This window comes from Denticeps clupeoides, chromosome 9 (assembly GCF_900700375.1).
Source record: "Denticeps clupeoides chromosome 9, fDenClu1.1, whole genome shotgun sequence".
Lineage (NCBI taxonomy): Eukaryota > Metazoa > Chordata > Actinopteri > Clupeiformes > Denticipitidae > Denticeps > Denticeps clupeoides.
This window is the reverse complement of record NC_041715.1, coordinates 7,087,751-7,109,797: the sequence shown is the minus strand read 5'-3', so window position 1 is coordinate 7,109,797 and position 22,047 is coordinate 7,087,751. Positions and strand designations below refer to the sequence as shown.

Genomic DNA, 22,047 nt, shown 5'->3' with positions numbered 1-22,047 from the left:
TGGTTATGCCATTAGCAGCTGTTGTCCCCTTTGGACAACTTGAACGCTTATCATATTTCACTTTTAGTGTTGGACTTAACACTACTGTACATACCTGGTATACATTTAAATCACAGTAGGAAGAGGGCCAGTTAATCAGTGGATAGTTTTCCATTTTTTGTTTGTCTTTTAGAGAAAGTAAAACAGAAAAGCAGGCTAAAAAACTAAATGAAACTTTGTTTATAAAATATTTTGATGTGATCATCCTTTTGTCTATTGACCGTAAATGTATGAGCAAATTGCTGCAGTTATTTTCCCTGAAAATATTGGTGAAGAGGTAATCTAATTGATCAATGTATCTATAACTAAATATCTAAACTATTCTTTCATGTCGATATTTAGGTCATATAATCAAGCTGTGAAGAAAATTCTGGTTGTGTAAATGTGGTGTTAGTTGTGCAGGAAGTGTGTGTGTGTGGTTCTCCTCTAAATGCTGTTCACTTCTTCTGTAGATCATGTCCCTACATCTGCGTTACATCTCCTTCCTGTGGCAAGTGGCAGACCTGGGCTGCAATCTGAACATGCCGCTCCTACGCGATGGTGCCCGGGTCCTCATGAAGCTCATGCCACCAGGTATTCCCTCTATTCACTCCCTCCGCTCCACCCCGCCAATGCGCAAATCCTGTGTTGCATCCTAGTCCTGCCTGCCTGCTTTTGGTTAATAAAAGTCTTGACGCGTTGTTCTACAGACAGCAGTACAGTAGAGAGTCTGCGAGCGGTGTGCCTGGACCATGCCAAACTGGGAGAGAACAGTCTTAGTCCAACCCTGGACTCGCGTTTCTTCGGCCCGTCGCCTTCTCAAGTGCTCTACTTGATCGAGGTGTGTGTGTAGTTATTTTTTTTTAAGAGCCGTTTAACTGCAACAGTATGTGTGATAACCTCGCCGCCCTTATTTTGTCACAGGTGGTATATGCTTTGCTAATGCCAGCCAGTGGCACCCTAGGAGAAGATGCCAGTGACTTCCAGTACAATTTTTTGAAGAGCGGAGGCCTGCAGCTGGTTCTGAGCATGCTCACCAGAAATAACTTCCTGCCAAACGCTGATATGGAGACACGGAGGGGTGCCTACATCAATGCCCTAAAAATAGCCAAACTTTTGCTCACGGCTGTGGGATTCGGGCATGTGAAGGCAGTGGCTGAGGCCTGCCAGCCGCCAACGGAAGGCACAGTGCCTGTGTCACCAGTAAGTTTCTTTTTCAGATCATTTCTGCTGTGTACCACAAGAACTCAGCTAATCACCCTAATCATGCAGCTTTTGAACAGACATAAGCATTCAGGAGATATCAGTTTATTCCGTGCTGTAGCATAAAGGAAAACTCTGCTTCAGGCAGAGATCCTGACCTTTCCTTCTGTGGCCCCCTCCAAGACTGTGCACCCCACTCATCAATCACATTAAGAGGATTCTGACTGGGCTCCTTGGCTCGGCAAATGTCAGAGGTGTATGGTGTCTGGCAAGAAGTGTGTTCTGTGCAAATACAGGAGGACACAGGCAGAATTGTCTCACATCATAGCGATGCAAAAATAAAACAGTCATATAAAACAGTAGACTTTGGTTTGTCCTACTTAAGAAAAAAATACTGCATCTAAATGAAGTGTAGTGTTTTTAAATCAGAGTTACCTTCCCCACTTCCAAGAGAATCAGACTCCCTCGCCAAAACTCTGTCAAGAGACATACTTCGACATACGTCGGTACAGAATTTCCAAACAGGCTTTCCTGCACATTTCAAAATTCCCACATAGCCTCAGCAATTTGGTTATTTTGAACATCAATGTGAAATTCTCTTAATAGGTTCTGAATGAACTTTTCCTATTTCAGTAGGAAATTCTGTTACCATTCAAATGATCATAATGAAGGCCATTTTAATTGTGTTTGAATAATTGTAAGGTCTTGCAAGGCAGAAATGGAGAAAAGAAAGCCAGGCTTTCACTGCAGACAGCTAGCTCCTGTCTCAGGTTATTCTTAGGCTGTTTGACAGACACGCCTGCCTATTGACCTATATCAAAGAATGGGAATATTGCGCTCTCATTTAACCTCCGTCTCCTCCAACAGATAAACCAGGCCACGCATGACCAGGCACTGGTGCTCCAGAATGCCCTGCAGAACATCCCCAACCCATCATCGGAGTGCATGTTACGCAATGTCTCCATCCACCTTGCACAGCAGATCTCGGATGAGGTGGAAATTTTTTTTTTCTTTTTCTTCATATTCTTGTGTAGATTTGTTTGTGTATTGTGCCTTTTTAAATAAGCAACTTGACAGTTGACTTTCATCTAAGGAGTCTGTTTTCTTCCTGCACAGAACTTCTTCCAGGCCTCAAAGTACATCCCTGACATCTGCGTGATCCGGGCAGTACAGAAGATCATCTGGGCTTCAGGCTGTGGCTCTGTGCAGCTGGTCTTCAGCTCCAACGAAGAAATCAGCAAGATCTATGAGAAGGTCGCTTTACCCCACTTTACCCCAAGCGCCCCAGTTACGAGGTTGAGATGTGTAGCCCTTGACCTTCTTTTTCTTCCGTCTCACAGACAAACGCTGGTAACGAGCCAGATATGGAGGATGAGCAGGTTTGCTGTGAGGCCTTGGAGGTCATGACCTTGTGTTTTGCCCTCATGCCTACTGCTCTAGATGCAATGAGTAAAGAAAAGGCCTGGCAGACGTTCATCATAGACCTTCTGCTTCACTGCCAGAGCAAGTGAGTCTGTGGCACTAGTGTTTTTTGCAAGTCATAACTGAACCAGAACTGTGCATATCAGTGGGTTCTGACTGCTGAACCTCGCTCTTTGCTTTTCAGGTCTGTTCGTCAGATGGCCCAAGAGCAGTTCTTCCTCATGGCCACAAGGTGTTGCATGGGGCACAGGCCACTTCTGTTTTTCATCACCCTCCTCTTCACAGTGTTAGGTGTAAGTAGACGATTTCTGAGATTTTGTCTAAAGCTACCCAATTTAGTTATTGACTCTAAACTGCTTCATATTTCTGTTCCCCTTCCAGAGTACCGCAAAAGAGCGGGCCAAGCACGCTGGAGATTATTTCACGCTTCTAAGGCACTTACTTAACTACGCTTATAACAGCAACATCAATCTCCCTAACGCTGAAGTCTTGCTCAACAATGAAATTGACTGGCTAAAGAGAATCAGGGTGCGTTCTTCTGGATCACTTCAGACGTTGCGATGTTGTTTTTGCTCTTAAAGTTAAGGATTCAATATGTTGGGGCAGTGGTGGCCTAGAAGGTAAGAAAACTTACCCATAATCATAAGGTTGCCAGTTCGAATCCCGGTCCGCAAAGGAGCCACGGAATAAAGATGCTCCCCAGGCGCCTGTCATGGCTGCCCACTGCTCACCAAGGGTGATGGGTTAAATGCAGAGGACACATTTCATTGTGTGCACTTCATTTTCTCTTTAGGACGAGATAAAGAGAACTGGAGAAACAGGAGTAGAGGAGACCATTTTGGAAGGTCACATTGGTGTCACCAAGGAGTTGCTGGCCTTTCAGACCCCTGAGAAGAAGTTCTACATTGGTTGTGAGAAGGGAGGAGCCAACCTTATCAAGGTAACCTGAATGGCATGTTATAAGATGTGCTTGACCATTTAAAAATTTGATCAAGGTTGCTGTCCCTGCAACTACTGATTGTGAGTTACTCTGGATAAGGGTGTGTGTGAAACTTATTGTGTGTTTGCCATCCCACACTTTCAGAAGTATTGCTAATTTATTAATAGTCTGTGTATAAATGTGGGAATTTGTCTTGCTAATGCAAGCTGTTAACTTTTTTTGTTTTGTTTTTGTCCTTCCCTTGCCTAACTTGGCATTTGCAGGAACTGATAGATGACTTCATTTTCCCCGCATCTAATGTGTATCTGCAGTACATGAAGAGTGGCGAGTTCCCCACAGAGCAGGCCATCCCTGTGTGCAGCACTCCTGCCACGATTAACGCCGGCTTTGAGCTCCTTGTAGCACTTGCTGTCGGTTGTGTGCGCAACCTCAAGCAGATTGTGGATGTGCTGACTGAAATGTACTACACGGGTATGAAGTGAAATTTCATGGTACAAATAACGCTGCCTGTGAACATAAGAGCAGTTTTTGAATCTGAAAGTAAACAAGCTAATGGTGCATATTGGGTGACAAAAAGTAATTGGAGGTAACAAGGTTAAAAAATACTCTTCCTTTGGTACACTTTTAGGTTGTGAAGCACTTACTGAATGGGAATACTTGCCACCAGTTGGTCCCAGACCCACCAAAGGGTTTGTGGGACTGAAGAATGCTGGTGCCACATGCTACATGAACTCGGTCATCCAGCAGCTCTACATGATCCCACCCATCAGGAACGGCATCCTGGCCATCGAGGGCACTGGCAGTGATGTTGATGATGACATGTCTGGGGATGAGAAGCAGGATAATGAGGTACTTCTGTAATCCTGTTGCCCCTTGGCCAGACTTTTGAGCAATTTCCTGACTGGAGTAATACCAGTTTCTAGCACACAAACCAGATCAACACAGTTATAAAAAGGCAAAGGTCAGTGTAATACTGTTGGGCCACGTCTGCCTGAGAGATCAACTGATGGTGTAGGAATGTGACCAATTAATGGCTAACCATTGTAGAGTTATAACAGGAATTTAATTGTTCTGCAGGGTTCTTTGAGGCTTTCAATCATTGATTATCTGGGGTTAGACGGCTTATGGAGTGTAGACTAAGTGTATCATGTAGGCACCGGAGTTTAAATGGAAACCTGGTAGATGGTGGGCTTTTGGGTACAGGGCTCTAATCCAACTGAATGTTTGCAGGAACTGGTTAATTAGTGCATGACCATTTTGGGGGTTTTAAATTGCTTTTAACACTGATGTGTGGTAATTTTGCTGTTAATGAATGTTAACTATCTGGATACTGTGGAACAGAGAGTTCGCTAATGGGCCACTCCCATTAGCCCAGCTGTTCATAATTTCTTTAAGGGTGTGGCTAATGTGATTTTAAGCAAGTCCAGCCTGTGAGTATCATTTAACACATGCACTCTGGGTAAGCATGTTCTAGCTCTTCAGCAAGTTTGTCTCATTCTGTGTCCTACCCAAGATATCTTTTTATGCAGGGGTGGGTCAAATGAAATGCTTCTGTGGTGCAGTTCAATGTGCAATAGTAGCTATTTTGGTGTTTATGACTCAATTCAAAGTGAACTTGCAGTCTAGAGAAGTCTCCCTGTGGCTTTTGTTGCCCAATGATGAGGTTCATCCTTTCTCAGTATGAAGTGACTGACAAAGCAGCCATCTCCAGACTCCAGGGTCATGTAGGCCTTGTCCGGAGCTGAGGGCATTTTGCGAAAATAGTGCTTGTAGCAAAGGTATTTGTCTTAGAATTTTTATTCAGCTTTTCCTTTCTGTTACTCCAGAACAATGTGGATCCACGAGATGAAGTGTTCAGCTACCACCATCAGTTCGATAAGCCATCGCTCAGCAAAGCGGAGGATCGGAAGGAGTACAATATTGGTGTTCTGCGGCACCTTCAGGTCATCTTTGGCCACTTGGCAGCCTCCAGACTCCAGTACTATGTGCCCAGAGGCTTCTGGAAGCAGTTCAGGTCAGGAGTAAAATGTGGCTTTATGTGTTTTTATATGCCAATATTTAAAAAATGTAATTTTTACCTGCCATTCATTGAAGGAAGACTTCAGTGTTTTTTTTATTTAAAATGTATTTCCATTCTGTCCTTCAGACTGTGGGGTGAACCTGTGAACTTGCGTGAACAGCATGATGCCCTCGAGTTCTTTAACTCATTGGTGGACAGCCTGGATGAAGCTCTGAAGGCACTTGGCCACCCAGCCATGCTGAGCAAAGTTCTGGGGGGATCTTTTGCAGATCAGAAGATTTGCCAGGGTTGTCCTCACAGGTCAGGGTTAAAAAAAAAAAAAATTTTATTCAACAAGGGCCAACATTTATATTACGGTTTCCATCTGACCGCTGTAGACGTTATTTTCAGATATGAATGTGAGGAGTCCTTCACAACACTTAATGTGGACATCAGAAACCATCAGAACCTCCTGGATTCAATGGAGCAGTATGTCAAAGGAGACTTACTTGAGGGGGCCAATGCCTACCACTGTGAAAAGTGCAACAAGAAGGTTTGTATGTGGCCTACAATCTGAAACAATCTCAATGTTATGCAGAGAAAGATTCTAATCATGTTTTGTGGTCTTCTAGGTTGACACGGTCAAGCGTCTGCTCATCAAGAAACTGCCTCCAGTCTTGGCGATCCAGCTGAAGCGCTTTGACTACGACTGGGAGAGGGAGTGCGCCATCAAGTTCAATGACTATTTTGAGTTCCCACGCGAGTTGGACATGGAGCCCTACACTGTGGCTGGTGTGGCAAAGCTGGAGGGCTCAGACGTGAATCCTGAGAACCAGGTGATCCAGCAGAATGAGCCCTCGGACCCTGAGCCTCCTTGCAGCTCTCGCTATCGGTTAGTGGGGGTCCTGGTACACTCAGGCCAGGCGAGCGGTGGTCACTACTACTCCTACATCATCCAGAGAGGGGAGGGTGGGGGAAGTGAGGGCGAGAGGAACCGGTGGTACAAATTTGACGATGGGGAGGTCACAGAGTGCAAAATGGATGACGACGAAGAGATGAAGAACCAGTGCTTTGGCGGGGAGTACATGGGTGAGGTGTTTGATCACATGATGAAGCGCATGTCCTACCGGCGGCAGAAGCGCTGGTGGAATGCCTACATCCTCTTCTACGAGCGCATAGACTCTCTGGACAAGGACAGCGAGCTGGTCAAGTACATCTCCGAACTGTCCTTCAGCAGCAAGCCACACCAGGTGAAGATGCCCGGCGCCATCGAGTGCAGCGTGCGGAAGCAGAACGTGCAGTTCATGCACAACCGCATGCAGTACAGCTTGGAATATTTCCAGTTTATAAAGAAACTCTTGACCTGTAACAGCGTCTACTTAAACCCACCTCCAGGTATGTTCTCCAAGAGCTAGAGTGTTACTCCTGTCTCCTCTGAGCAGGCTACTGGGCCTTTAGCAGCCCTGTTTGGTTCATATAGTGTGCAATATATTAGTGTATATCTCAAATGTAGCTTCAAGTTCTAGCAGTTCTTTAAACTCTTTCCCCCATCTGCCTTTAGTCCCTTCAGTCTCAGCAAATCTCACTTTATTCTCCTGAACCCACTGCAGTGTGGGATATGTTGGAGCAGGGATTCAGCATATGGGCTGCTTTAAAACTGCACCCCCTCTTTTATGCCTAGTTGATATGTGCCAATGAATTATTAATGAAAAAGCGGCCCCATATTCTCAGCAGGGGAAAATGAATTCATGTGGCTTTTTTTTTTTTTTCCAGTTCTTTGCATGGCTTAAGCAGGCTTAAATCAGAACAGGACTCAGCGCTTGGAAACCACACCGATGTTCACTGTTTCAGATATGCACTTGTTCAGTGAGGCAGCTGTATTACTTTTAATTCTGATTATTTTTGACTCAATTAGGGCAAGATCATCTTTTGCCTGAAGCAGAGGAGATTGCTATGATTAGCATACAGCTCGCTGCTAGGTTTCTTTTCAGCACAGGATTCCACACCAAGAAAGTAGTGCGTGGCCCTGCCAGTGATTGGTAGGTACTCGCATCTGCACTTGTTTGTTTTCCGTTTTGCGTTTCCGTTTTGCGACCTGCTGCCGCTCAACCTGTAATCCTTTTGTCTCGCCTATGCCAGGTATGATGCCCTGTGCATCCTGCTTCGACACAGCAAGAATGTACGCTACTGGTTTGCACACAACGTCCTCTTCTCTTACACGAACCGCTTCTCAGAGTACCTGCTAGAGTGTCCCAGCGCAGAGGTCCGGGGTGCCTTTGCAAAGCTTATTGTATTTATTGCACATTTCTCCCTGCAAGACGGACCATGTCCCTCACCAGTTGCCTCACCAGGACCTTCTAGCCAGGTAATCTTGACCAATTTGATAACTACTAAACACATGTAGAACAGTATTCAAAAATTAGATTAAATGTCTATTTTGTTGTCTACAACTGGTTGTGATTTGGTTGTGGTGAAGTGATCCAGTTTTGCCCAATGATTAGGTTAATCCTTTTCTAGTATCAAGTGTCTGACACAGCAGCCATCTCCAGGCTGTCCATCTCCATGTCTGTAGCTGAGGGCATTTATTGACATTTTATACACTGAAGTGAAAGGCAGCTGTGCCAAAGTGGTTCTAAATCAACTTCAGTTATTCTTGGAAGTTTTTCAGTCTGGTCATATACCATGCTATAGGTCAGAAATAGCAGTCCTTAAAAATTCTTAACCATGTTTTATTAACGTCAGACTCTTAGAGTTTCTGCTCCCTTTGCTGTTTTATATTTAATTGCTTCCTTTGACCCCATTATTCATGACATCCCTTGCTCTGCTCTTGATTGCTTTGTCGTTCTTCAGTTGCAGGACCTTTTCTCTCAGTATCAGGGCTAATGGCATTCAGGCACCACGGCGGCTGCAAAAAAAAATTAATAAATAAAAATCAGGTTCCTCTAGTGATCTGACAGTATATCAGGTGCAATCAGAGATTGGAAGGGGGTGGGTCTTTGGTCTTGGCCAAACAGCAGTCTCTCCACCTGCGAATTTGCTTTGTGTTTCCCATTCTGGAAATGCGAACCGTAAGTCATGGATTGCACATTTATAAGGCCAGGGCAGGCCCCAAAGATGTTGATTTAAAAGGTATAAGGAATATGCTGGGCTTGGAAAGAGGAGGGGGGTTGTGATGAAAAGCCTTTTGGAAGCAAGTGCCAAAAGCTCCAGGAACCGGGAGCAGGCTTCTGCACTTTGTGCGCGAAGGAGCTGCTCTATAGAACTAGCAGGGAAAAGTTTGGTCACGGCATGAATTAGACCCTAGTCATAAAGCAGCAGTCCGAATAACGCCATATGCCTCACGTTATAGCTGTAAATATGGCTGGGGTCGGGTCGAGCTCGCGCTGTAAATGAGCAGTCTGCTAACGCAGTAAAACTGTTGTTGTAAACCATTTTTGTTGCATGTTAGTATTTTTAATGAAATGTTAATTTGACCGGTCGCGTGTCCTTCATTGCTGAGCATGACCTGTCATTATCGGCCATCCACTTGTCACTTTATGTAAGAAATTAGCGGAGGGTAAACCCGCCCTTTCACATCTGTCCGTCGTGTGAACTCTCTTCTTATACACAGTATCTCGCCAGATTGTTTTTAAATTTATTGGGAATTTACATCCTAGCTTTTATTTAATAGCAAATTGTTTTGAATAAACTTTTTTTTTTTTTTTTTCCACTAAATGAATCATTTAAGGGGCTATTTTTAAAAATGATCTCTCAAGGGCGCATACCCATGGACCTCACCAGACAATAATGATCAGGGTTACAAGCTTTTTTATAAATCTGGGCCCAGAGGTCAACAAGTTGTGTTAAAAGTGTTTCATACATAGCACCCCCACCCCTGCTCACCTCCCCGGCATAGGAAAAAGTTTTTTGCAATCATGAGCCATCCGCAAGCCAACTTGAGCATGGGCATTTGATTTCTATTTTATCATTTTGTTTGTGTGTGTGTAGTATGAATTACGGTATTAATTAAAAGCTGGCAATAATTGAAAAATTAATGTCTTGTTCTTGGTGATTTTCCTAGGCCTGTGATAACTTGAGCCTAAGTGACCACCTCTTGCGTGCTGTACTAAACCTGCTCAGGAGAGAGGTATCTGAACACGGTCGCCACCTACAGCAGTACTTCAACCTGTTTGTCATGTATGCCAACCTGGGTAAGCATTTTATTTTTAGTTTTTTTTTTACAATTTTTTTTTTCTTCTTAATTTCGCCTTCCTAAAAAAATTATTTGTGTTTTTATTTATTTATTTGTTTTTTGTTTTTTACATTTTAGGTTTGGCAGAGAAAACTCAGCTGCTGAAGCTGAGCGTTCCTGCTACTTTCATGCTGGTGGCTCTTGATGAAGGTCCTGGACCGCCCATCAAGTACCAGTATGCAGAACTGGGCAAGCTGTTCACTGTGGTGTCTCAGCTGGTGCGCTGTTGTGACGTTACGTCACGCATGCAGTCCTCAATCAACGGTGAGTCTCCATCAGTTCCTGCCATCAGAGATGGGTTTCTCTGCATCCTGTAGTTATGCCCAGTGAGGATTTTCATCCTTGCTCAGGATATAGTGACTGACAAGCATGTCATCTTCAGACTTCCATGCCATGTAGGCATAGACTGAAGCTGAGGGCAACCTTTAAATCCCCATTATTCATATTGTATGCCTGTCCAGTGCATAGTAAAAGAATCTGTTTATGTGCACTTCAGGCAACCCTCCTCTTCCAAACCCGTATGGTGACCCTAATATCACCCAGCCCATCATGCCTCTGCAGCAACTGGTTGCAGAAATTCTGTTTGTGCGAACCAGCTACGTCAAGAAGATCATTGAGGACTGCAGCAACTCTGAAGAAACAATCAAACTTCTGAGATTCTGCTGCTGGGAGAACCCCCAGTTCTCATCCACTGTGCTCAGTGAGCTGCTCTGGCAGGTATGTCCCCAGCACTTCTGCAATTTATAGTCTGCTAATAACAATATCTGAGTGCGGAAAACTAACTGACTGAACCCTAACCTCTGTGTTAGGTGGCCTACTCCTACACTTACGAGCTTAGGCCATACTTGGACCTGCTCTTGCAGATCTTACTGATTGAGGACTCCTGGCAGACCCACAGGTGACCCTTCCTATCATTGCTCAGGTCATCATATCCATGTAATCTGTGTGAATAGAGACAGTTCACTGTTTACTTATTTAACCCGCACTTATGTTAACCCCCCCTTTGCTTCCCCAGGATCCACAATGTGTTGAAGGGGATTCCCGATGACCGAGATGGGCTCTTTGACACCATTCAGCGTTCCAAAAATCACTACCAAAAGAGAGCCTACCAGTGCATCAAATGCATGGTGGCTCTATTTAGTAATTGTTCGGTGGCTTACCAGATTCTTCAGGTAATCATGATATTCATCCAATATTCACATTGATGATCATTGTTTGTTTTGGTTGCTAAGTGACAGATTTTTTTGTGTGTCTGTGTAGAGTAATGGTGACCTGAAGAGGAAATGGACTTGGGCTGTGGAGTGGCTAGGAGACGAATTGGAGCGCAGGCCTTACACTGGCAATGCCCAGTACACTTACAACAACTGGTCCCCTCCTGTCCAGAGCAACGAGACGTCCAATGGCTACTTCCTGGAGCGCTCGCACAGCGCACGCATGACTCTGGCCAAGGCCTGTGAGCTGTGCCCAGAGGAGGTAAGTCCAGACAAGCTCCCTCACAATAAGTGCAAAGTAGAGCCACATGCGTGCTGAGCAAGTTTTATTTCTTGATGCATGATTTTGAAAGTATTTTTGATTTACAAAAATTGTGCACAAAAAGCGTGGAGTCAAATGCAACCACTTCACCTAGTAACCATGGATCTGGAGCAGCTTTTTCTTGGTAATATCTATGTCCAAAAAATAAAAATGCATATTTATTAACCCGGTGCACACCCTTTAGTTATACAAGAAATTGTCCTATATGCAACTACATAAAGGTTATCATACCTATATTGTCTACTGACAATTTTAACTTAATTTTAATCCAGTGAGGTGGTGTGTTGTCAATTATGCAGATTTATTCTGCTTTATTTTGTTATTTAAAAACAACGCTTCTTGACACATATTTTGAGCTGTCAGGACAGCTGGAGAACTATGCTCCTCAGGTCATGCTGATGTTCAGATGTTCCAAAATGCTTTACTTGTTTTATTATAGGTAGGGCTTTGAGTTTTCGACATTTTATGTTTCCATTGTTTAGAATGCAGATTTTTTCATTTTCAATGTTCCCTTTTTTATTTTTATATAATATATAGTTGATTTATTGGAACGTATAGTAATACCATACGTACAAACCTTTAAAATATTGTTTAGTTAAAAGCAATGGAAACCCACACTTGCATCGTTTTGTTGGCACTTGTTAATTTAATATGCATTTATTAACTGCCCTTTCAAACTAGTGTCACTTAACGAAGCACGAGGTGGTGTCTGAAGAGGATGCTGTCCGGAAGCCGTCCTCGCCTCAGCAGCTTTTGCCTGGAGAGGTGGCAGGCCAGCAGCAGCACAGTGTAAGAGTCCACTGCTGCCCTCTGCGCTAATATCTTAACATTCACAGGGCATCCCGCTCCCTGCCTCTCCCAAAAACCGGCCCACCCGAACCACCACGATCCGAAGAAGCATGCATCTCTTGTCTCCTCAACCAATACTGTGGTTTCTCTGCCTGGGTTGGACAGGTCTTTTATTACAGGCCCAATTTGAAAGGATCGAAAACTCGAAGCCTTGGCTATAATGTTTTTTTTTTTTTTTTTTTTTTTGTGTGTGTGTGTGTATAGTGTATTTTGTAATATGTGATCTAGCTGTGGTGTGACTGATTTAGAGGCAGCCTTCAGAATAACAAGTTGAGGAGTCGTTTATATATATATATATAGATAGATATACACACACACACACAAGGCTACTACCACCCCATAGACAGGCTAGGGGAACTTATTAATGTTCAATAATCTCAGAAACTGAAATTTTCATGATAGGAGACACACACACACACACACACACACACACACACACACACACACACACACACATATATATATATATATATATTTTTTTTTTTTAAATACCTGATTCTCTTCAAGCCACTTACTCATCACACTGCAAAACTTGGTTATAGTGTATAGAATTGTGGTGGTTTTGATGTCCATAATATCTTATGGAATGTTTTTTTGTTTTTGTGCAAAAGGAAACTTTCATGTTTAGCCAACATGTTGCATATTCAGGAGCAAGAAATATTTCACTTTAAATGGATATCATAGTCAATTCCAGTTGTAGATTTCTCCTTGAACTGTGAAATTCAATTAAACCAGTTGCCTACTGTACTGTTATACTAAAGTGATTGAGGGGTAAAAAATAATTCTCTATTTTTTCAGGAGCCTGATGAGCAGGAAGCCCCAGATGACCAGGACTCATCCCCTCCTGAAGAAACCTCCCTGTACCCAAACTCCCCTGGCACTCAGTATCAACAGGTAACTATAACTATGGTCATTATGGCTTGTTTAGAGATTGTGTGTTAATTTTTCTATTTCCCTCCCCCATTTTTAAGTGATTTGTTTCCCAGGTATAGCTAGTGACATCTGAGTGGCAAGTCAATCACAAAAACTCCAGGCTTTTATGAATATCCAGCCAAAATGGAGTTAAAACTGGGCAGTCCAAGATGATATTGAAGTGACCCAGTATAATGAGATCCACATAATCCCTGTACACCCCCTCCCCACCCCCCCGATTTTAGGAAGAATAATATCGTCTGTTTGTGTTAATCGGTTTATTTCTCTGTACCCCGCAGAACAACCACCCCCATGGACAGCCCTACACCGGGCCAGCAGCACAGCATATGAACAACCCACAGCACCCGGGCCCACGAGCACAAGAGAACTGGGAGCCGCCCGAAGAGGTGCCACCCCAACAGACGAAGGAGTAGCCCCATCTTCCGTCAGATCTGTCCATCTGAGAGGAAGGCCGGGCCCTGCGCTCCTCTCCTCTCCGGGCCCCAGCGGATCCACAATTCAGCTCATCGTACCCAACCTGAAGTGGAGCGGCTACTCACCATCCGCCCTGCAAAATGACTGTCAAGCATTAACCTGCCTGCAGTGGATTGTGTGTAGCTCTGTTCTTAAAAAGTGAAAAGAAAAAAAAAAAAACTATTGGGGCCCGGAGCGCTTTGTCAGGTTTTGACAAAACGATGTACATAGTATGTTAATGTTTGACTGTTCGAAAAATAAATCCAGCAGCACGGAACGAGTTTGCTTGCTGTTGGGAGACTTGGAAATTGTATGGCAAAGGTGGGTGGGAAAACCACAAATACGTCACACAAGAAACGTTGCCCCGATTCCTCCCCCCTTTTGCTTGATCACTGTATTCGGCGGTGGTTGGCAGTTGGGGATGAGGGAGTGTGGCTTTAGAGGAGCTTAGCTTCACCGTTTTTTTCCCCCCCTTCTGTCAGTTTACCATGTTAAATCAACTCTGGGGCAGGACATGATGATAGTGTAAACTCTTGATATGGTTCAGGGAGAGTTTTAGGGTGTGATTTGGCGTGGACATGGCATATTTCATATTTTTTTTCCCCCTTCTGGAATCTTCTCATCGCCTTTTTTCTTTTGTTTCTGGTATTAATTCCAATCACTCGGAAGCTCTGCTCTTAATACGCTATAACATTTAGCATGGCTTCACACCAGACTAGTGTAGCTGAAGGGAAAGTCTGATATTTTTTCTTTTTCATGACCATTCATCCACAGCTACTTTCAAAAGCCTTTGACAGAAATTCATTTCCTCTTAATATGTTGCTGTAATTTTGAACCAATGTTAAGAAATAAGTGGCTTTTCAATTGCACATGTAATCCACAGATGTCTCAACTGTCAAATCGGAGGGAATAAATGCTTAAGTTTTTTTTTTTTTTGCCCTGATGGGAGTGTAAAAAAATTAAAGAGGAAAATGAATATGCAACCGATTTTTTTTTTTTTTTTTTTTTTTTTTTTTGTGGAGCGTAAGCAGATGTTCCTGGGTTCACCTGCTGGGTGGGACCCGCTTTGGGAAGGAAGGAAGGAGCTACCAGAACACAAACGCACACGGGAGCCAGAGTTGTGCTGTAAAACATCTGCTGGTTAATCATGTTGTAACTTTGATCTAAGTAAAAAGTTACTATTCTTTAGAAGTAAAGGTAAGCTTCAGTAAATACTGTATTTAATTGGTAACTTGAATGCACCTTTTTGTTTTGTTTTTTTTGCCGTAAACGAAAGAAATCTAATGCTCCTGCAAATGAGAACTCTCTGCCCACAGTACTATATTTAAATACTTTGCTGTTTTATTTTATAGAATTTATTTTGTTCTATTTCACAAAAAATAGCATTTGGTTTAAAAGGAACATTTTGTCCTTGTGTTATTTTTAAGGAAGATAACTGACTGTACAGAATTCTTCGCCCTGTTTTTGCCGACTTTTGTTTTGGCCCATGGTGTGACATTGAATTCTGGAGCTACAGTCGCGATGTCAACTTTCACTTTGTGAGGTTTATTTTATTTTATTTTTTTTTGTGCACAGAAATATTTACAAAAAGGAAAAAAAATCACAATGCGCCCTTCAAGAATAAACAAATGGAACCTTGACATTGTAATGGCCTTTTTGTATGATTTTTGTAAATATGTAGTGCTCATTAAATATACACTGCTCAAAAAAATAAAGGGAACACTTAAACTACACAATGTACCTCCAAGTCAATCACACTTCTGTGAAATCAAACTGTCCACTTAGGAAGCAACACTGATTTTGCATTCGACAACGTGGAAATTATAGGCCATTAGCAGGACATCCCAGTAAAGGTGTGGTTCTGCAGGTGGGGAGCACAGAACACTTCTCAGTTCCTATACTTTCTGGCTGATGTTTTGGTCACTTTTGAATGCTGCTGGTACTTTTGCTCTAGTGGTAGCAGGAGACAGAGTCTATAACCCAAACAAGTGGCTCATGTAGTGCAGTTCATCCAGGATGGCACATCAATGCGAGCTGTGGCAAGAACATTTACATTTACAGAATTTATCAGAGGCCCTTATCCAGAGCGACTTCCAATCAGTAGTGACAGGGACAGTCCTTCTGGAGCAACTAAGGGTTATGTGTCTTGCTCAGGGACAAATGGGACACCTGGTTCATAGGCGAGTGTGTCACCCCCTGGGCTACTACCACCAAGAAGGTTTACTGTGTCTGTCAGTGTAGTGTCCAGAGCATGGAGGCGCTAGCAGGAGAGAGGACCGTACATCAGGAGACGTATGGAGGAGGCCATGAGAGGGCAACAACCCAGCAGCGGGACCGCTACCTCCACCTTTGTGCAAGGAGGAACAGGTGGACAGACGTGACAGAGTCTGGAGATGCCATGGAGAATGTTCGGCTCCTCCAGCATGGCCAGTTTGGCAATGGCTCAGTAATTGTGTGCGGTGCCATTTCTTTGGGGGGCCATGTGCTCGCCAGAGGTAGCCTGACTGGCATTAGGTGCCGAGATGAGACCCTCAGACCCCTTGTGGGTTCCTCCGAATGCAAAACAATGCTTGACCTCATGTGGCTGGAGTGTGTCAGCAGTCAGCAAGATGAAGGCATTGATCCACAGACCTGAATCCAATTGAGCATCTGGGACAGCATGTCTCACTCAATCCACCAACGCCATGTTTTCCAGGAGTTGGATGCTTTAGTCCAGGTCTGGATGAAGATCCCTCAGGAGCATGTCCAGGCGTTGTAGGAAGGTCCTACAGGCACGTGGAGGCCACACACACTACTGAGCCTCATTTTGACTTGTTTTAAGGACATTACATTAAGACAGATCAGCCTCTAGTGTGTTTTTCCACTTCAATTTTGAGTGTGAATCCAAATCCAGACCTCCATGGGTTTTGTTCCCCTTATTAAACATGCTATGGTTACATTTAGACTAAAGGAGAGACAGTAACCGTGAAGAGAACCTCTTTTATACTTGTCATTTGAATCCACAAATCTGATTGTGCTTTGATGTATCTGCCTGAATGAGGAATACAGTAGTCATCCAGCCTGCTCAGGCCATTTGCTGGCCTTTTGCCACCCAAGTGACACTTCTTGTGAGCGGAAGGCCAGAGCTTGGAGATAAAGTGGGGGATCGTCATAGACCTGGAATTTCCCATGTTACATGAACATCATACTGTGATTGATTTTGGACTTCAGGTTTTGGACACATTTTTAAGGGGGTCTTATGAAATGAACAAATTAAAAAGCTCTGTGAATCACTTGTCTTCATATGGATTTTCACAGTTCAAATTGAACACAATAACACAATCGGCAACAAATTTATGATAGCTATACGAGAAGTAAAGTAAAGTAAAAGTACTAATGGCCTGTGAAGACAGAAACTGTTCGCTCATTGTTAAAATATTTACATTCATACATACTGTACATACATACAGTATGGTTTACATTTTGTTTGTACTGCAGCAGTCAACTTAAACAATGAAATATGCTTCCTCTGGTTGTGAGTCACAACCAATAAAATGTGTCTGCCAGACCCCACCCCTGGACATACAGTGGGTACAGAAAGTATTCAGACCCCCTTAAATCTGTCTTAGTTATATGGCAGCCTTTTGCTAAAATACTGAATGTAAACACAGCACCCCATATTGGCAGATTTATTAACAAACAAAAACTGAAATATCACATGGTTTTAAATATTCAGACCCTTTGCTCAGTATTTAGTAGAAGCACCCTTTTCATCTAATACACCCATGAGTCTTTTCTCACCTGGATTTGGGCATCCTCTGCCATTCCTCCTTGCAGATCCTCTCCGGTTCAGGCAGGTTGGATGGTAGATGTTGGTGGACAGCCATTTTTAGGTCTCTCCAGAGATGCTCAATTGGGTTTAAGGCAGGGTTCTGGCTGGGCCATTCAAGAACAGTGACAGAGTTGTCTTATTTCTCATTTTTAGCAAATTCCACAGGTTTTTATGTGCCTTGCACTGAAGAGAGGCTTCCGTCGGGTCACCTTGCCATAAAGCCCTGACTGGTGGAGGGCTGCAGTGATGGTTGACTTTTTACAACTTTCTCCCATCTCCCGACTGAATCTCTGGAATCTCAGCCACAGTGATCTTTAGGTTCTTCTATACCTCTCTCATCAAGGCTATTCTTCACCCATAGCTCAGTATGGCCAGATGGCCAGCTCTAGGAAGGCTTCTGGTCATCACAAATATTTTCCATTTAAGAATTATGGCGGCATCTGTGCTCTTAGGAAACAGAAATGTTGGTCTCTGCTCTTCAGGCAGTTCCTTTGACCTAATGATTCTCATTTGCTCTGACATGCATTGTGAGCTGTGAAATCTTATATAGACAGGGGTGTGGCTTTCCAAACCAAGTTCAGTCGGTATAATCAAACACAGCTGGACTCAATGGAAGGTGTGGAAGCATCTCAAGGATGATCAGAAGAAATGGACAGCACCTTAGTTAAATATGAATGTCACAGCAAAGGGTCCGAATACTTAGGACCATGTAATATTTCAGTTCAATAATTGTGCATTTCTGTCAATATGGGGTGCCGTGTGGGTACATTAAATGAGAAAAATAATGAACTGCAATACAGGCTACAGTATAACAGAGCAAAAAATGTAAGCAGGTATTAATACTTTCTGTACCCACTATATGTTAGAGCCAGAACCAGAGCTTGGTGATGTAAGGCCATGAGACAAACCCAGAATTAGAAAATAATTACACAGCTCACAGGCATTCATTTCTGGAAACATTTTATTAACAAGACACAGATTAGTTCTCCTTGTCCTGGACGGTCTTTGTTCCACGCAGTCTGCCGGTACGACGGGCAGCGATGAGACCGACCTTGCGTCCAGCGGGAGCGTCCCTCCTGATGGTGGAGGGTTTGCCGATGTGCTGATGGTTACCACCACCGAAGGGATGTTCAACAGGCTGCAATGAAAGTGACACATCAGCATAATTATTATCTTTTTAATACCAGGAATTACATGCTCCTCCACGATGTAGCAAGTAGATGCTCACCGACACATTTAGGAAATGTAAGTGACTACTTACGTTCATAGCCACACCACGGACACGAGGCCAGCAGTTCCTCTTGGCCTTGTATTTGTGGTAGGCACGACCTGCCTTCAAGATGGGCTTGTCAATACGACCACCACCAGCAACGACACCTACAGAAAGAGAGAGGCGGCGGAAAAGCAGCATAAATGAGGAATGAAAATAAACAGACCGCGGAATTGGATCGGGATAATGACTCCTCACCGACAACAGCTCTGTTTGCTGAGGAGACGACCTTCTTGGCTCCCGAGGGCAGCTTGACTCTGGACTTCTTGGTCTCGGGGTTGTGGGAGATGACTGTGGCGTAGTTGCCAGACGCGCGGGCCAGCTTGCCTCTGTCGCCAGGTTTCTCCTCCAGACAGCAGACGATGGTACCCTCGGGCATGCCGCCGACTGGTAGCACGTTGCCGATGTTCAGCTGGGCTGTAGGGGAGATTGGACTCCTGTGTAAGGGCTTTGTGAATTAATTACAGGGGGGGGATTTAATTCCATTCCCATACCTTTCTTGCCGCAGTAAATGAACTGGCCAGTGTGGATGCCCTCGGCAGCGATGAACAGCTCGGTCCTCTTCTTGAACCTGTATGGGTCACGGAAAGCCACTTTGGCCAGGGGGGCACCACGGCCAGGGTCATGAATAATATCCTGCATTTTAAAGAATAAAATCAAATTAATAAAAGGTTAAGATGGATAAAAAAAAAAAAAAAAAAAAAAAAAGACTTCTGGGCAGAAGTTACCTTCACGATTCCCTTGATGTATCCGTGGCGTTCAGCGAAGTCAATGTGCCGGAGTTTAGCGGCCCCCTTCCTGTGCTTGACATGGGCTTTGAAGACGGAGCCCGCACCCTTCCTCTGACCCCTGATCACACGTCCCATGGCGTCCTAAATCCCCCCAGGAAAGAAATAAAATAAGAATAAAAACAAAAATCACACACGGTACACACCGCGACACCGGCCAACAAGATGCAAAACCTGCGCCGCACGGGGTTTTAATGTAAAGCTCGAGCTGCGCTTCATTATTATTATTTAAAAAAAAAAAGGTTTAATGTAAAAGCGTCCGGTCGTTCTTCCCGATTTTGTACATTTAAACACCGGCGAGGTAACCGGAGCAGGCACGGCGGCCCGAACGACCCCGGCAAGCTTCACACAAGCGACACGTTGGTTCTTCTTCGGTTAAAACGTCACTGGATTTTTAAGAAGTAAAAATAATAATTATTATAATAATAATGATGATAATCCACTTGACACGTCGCGGCCATGTCTGCACCGCAGCCACAAACCACCGAACGTCTACGGAAGCAAACTAATCGCCCGGAGAACAATAATCCTACGCGTTCGTGAGCCTGACGGCCAGCCGACAACGATTCGGCGACAGTAGAAGGCGGATGGGCACGTTTCACACGGGATTCGACGTGGATTTGGGATGGAGGCACAAAACAACACCGCCATACCTAAACTCCGCTGACGGAAAGAGGAAGCGCGGGGGGAAGAGGGAGATTTTCTTCCGGGGGAATGGAGGGCAGGTGGCCGGAAACATGACGTCACGTGTCAAATTAAAAGCCATGCGAACTAAAACAAAAGAACATCAAACACGACCATTAGAACCGTCCTTTCGCTATTCGTACCCTAAATTCGATGCATGTCTACGTTTTCCCTTAAAACTAAAAATTGTGTCTGTTCCACAAGTACGTCATTTTCATACCTCAAAAACTGTTTTCTAATGTACATTTGATTTCCACACTAACCTGCAAAGAGGTTGGATTTTTTGTGTGATATATGTACACCTGGAAGATCGGGTAGCTGACGGGAGCTCTGGAAAACTGCAGAAATGTAGATAAATCATAAGATTACGTGTCAGGAAAAAAAGACAGAGCAAAGGATCAGATAAATAAACACACAGTTTTGGCTGGAACAAGACACAGTACTGCATGCCAACACCAAAACCACATCCCAGCTAGGATGTGGAGCGGAAATATAATGCCTGGGGTTAAGCTGGCTACGGCCTGGACTGAACAGCGAAATGTGAGGATTTACAGTATGGGCCAAAAGTTTGGACACACCTTCTCATTCAATGTGTTTTCTTTATTTTCATGACCATTTACGTTGGTAGATTCTCACTGAAGGCATCAAAACTATGAATGAACACATGTGGAGTTATGTACTTAACAAAAAAAGGTGAAATAACTAACAACATGTTTTATATTCTAGTTTCTTTGCTCTGATTACTGCTTTGCACACTCTTGGCATTCTCTCGATGAGCTTCAAGAGGTCGTCACCTGAAATGGTTCTCCAACAGTCTTGAAGGAGTTCCCAGAGGTGTTTAGCACTTGTCGGCCCCTTTACCTTCACTCTGCGGTCCAGCTCACCCCAAACCATCTGGACTGGGTTCAGGTCCGGTGACTGTGGAGGTCAGGTCTCCACTTTTTGTTAAGTACATAACTCCACATGTGTTCATTCATAGTTTTGATGCCTTCAGTGAGAATCTACCAACGTAAATGGTCATGAAAATAAAGAAAACACATTGCATTAAAATTTTACATCATTTATCAGATGCCCTTATCCAGAGCGACTTACGATCAGTAGTTACAGGGACAGTCCCCCCCTGGAGCAACTCAGGGTTAAGTGTCTTGCTCAGGGACACAATGGTAGTAAGTGGGATTTGAACCTGGGCCTTATGGTTCATAGAGGAGTGTGTTACCCACTAGGCTACTACCACCCTATGAGAAGGTGTGTCCAAACTTTTGGCCTGTACTGTATTTGCTCTCAAGCCAATAAGGGGTCGGTCCATTATAATTTCAAATTAGAGTGACTTAAACATAAAAAATAAAAATCATCAGGACCTTGCCTTTCACCTTTTGAGGTTAATCTATTTTAGTGCATTGCCCCCTTGTGGCCATTTTGCGCTACAATTCACATTTCAAGTCAATGCGTTTCAAAGCACGGGGGGCGTGGCCAAAATATGTTATCTCTTAATTTATCTATGTCTACAAAATGACCAAACAATGAGGATCTGTGGTCTGGACCATGTTCCTCATACTGTCATACATTCATATTTTTTGCTCTCCTAAATTTGCAAATGTAAACACATGTTTAAGACGTGAAATCACAGCCTTGGAGGTGTGCCCCCGAAATAATAACCAATGCCACAAAACAAACAAACAAACAAACAAACGGTAGTTCCTTCACAAAATCTGAGTTTACGAGACGAACACACAGCTTTGAAATGCTCAACATTACAGTGTTGTGACAAGAAACCGCCACTAGACGGAAACCGCCATCGCGTTCATGTGTTTCGGCGCGTGTGGGGGGGGGTGAAATATCGCGATATTTCGCGGTACCTGCGGTGTCGGCCCTAGTCTACAGAAGTGATGGGCACGGCAGCTCTTTTAGACGAA

General features: G+C 43.9%; 2 protein-coding genes across 5 annotated transcripts in view; one reads left to right on the top strand and one right to left on the bottom strand.

Moving 5' to 3' along the window:
- usp9 (ubiquitin specific peptidase 9) overlaps window positions 1-15,312 on the top strand; it is a 32,732-nt gene extending 17,420 nt beyond the window's left edge. For all 4 annotated transcript variants that reach the window (XM_028991033.1, XM_028991030.1, XM_028991031.1 and 1 more), the window contains 26 exons: window positions 492-612; window positions 729-859; window positions 943-1,221; window positions 2,089-2,214; window positions 2,338-2,475; window positions 2,562-2,728; window positions 2,828-2,936; window positions 3,025-3,171; window positions 3,437-3,583; window positions 3,847-4,054; window positions 4,212-4,432; window positions 5,410-5,597; window positions 5,730-5,903; window positions 5,994-6,135; window positions 6,215-6,977; window positions 7,498-7,621; window positions 7,722-7,947; window positions 9,643-9,772; window positions 9,892-10,077; window positions 10,310-10,530; window positions 10,623-10,711; window positions 10,829-10,985; window positions 11,074-11,286; window positions 12,028-12,135; window positions 12,994-13,089; window positions 13,407-15,312. In XM_028991033.1, coding sequence (XP_028846866.1) covers window positions 492-612; window positions 729-859; window positions 943-1,221; window positions 2,089-2,214; window positions 2,338-2,475; window positions 2,562-2,728; window positions 2,828-2,936; window positions 3,025-3,171; window positions 3,437-3,583; window positions 3,847-4,054; window positions 4,212-4,432; window positions 5,410-5,597; window positions 5,730-5,903; window positions 5,994-6,135; window positions 6,215-6,977; window positions 7,498-7,621; window positions 7,722-7,947; window positions 9,643-9,772; window positions 9,892-10,077; window positions 10,310-10,530; window positions 10,623-10,711; window positions 10,829-10,985; window positions 11,074-11,286; window positions 12,028-12,135; window positions 12,994-13,089; window positions 13,407-13,541 — 4,746 coding nt within the window. In that variant the 3' untranslated portion in view covers window positions 13,542-15,312. The remainder of the gene's footprint in view (window positions 1-491; window positions 613-728; window positions 860-942; window positions 1,222-2,088; window positions 2,215-2,337; window positions 2,476-2,561; window positions 2,729-2,827; window positions 2,937-3,024; window positions 3,172-3,436; window positions 3,584-3,846; window positions 4,055-4,211; window positions 4,433-5,409; window positions 5,598-5,729; window positions 5,904-5,993; window positions 6,136-6,214; window positions 6,978-7,497; window positions 7,622-7,721; window positions 7,948-9,642; window positions 9,773-9,891; window positions 10,078-10,309; window positions 10,531-10,622; window positions 10,712-10,828; window positions 10,986-11,073; window positions 11,287-12,027; window positions 12,136-12,993; window positions 13,090-13,406) is intronic.
- A 3,023-nt stretch (window positions 15,313-18,335) lies between these two features.
- rpl8 (ribosomal protein L8) lies at window positions 18,336-19,567 on the bottom strand. Its single transcript, XM_028990999.1, has 5 exons — window positions 19,391-19,567; window positions 19,157-19,298; window positions 18,861-19,079; window positions 18,654-18,769; window positions 18,336-18,530 (listed from the first exon to the last, which is right to left on the bottom strand). Exons 1-5 carry the CDS (start codon window positions 19,526-19,528, stop codon window positions 18,372-18,374), a joined length of 774 nt encoding a protein of 257 aa, XP_028846832.1. The 5' UTR covers window positions 19,529-19,567; the 3' UTR covers window positions 18,336-18,371.
- Between the last annotated feature and the right edge of the window lie 2,480 nt (window positions 19,568-22,047).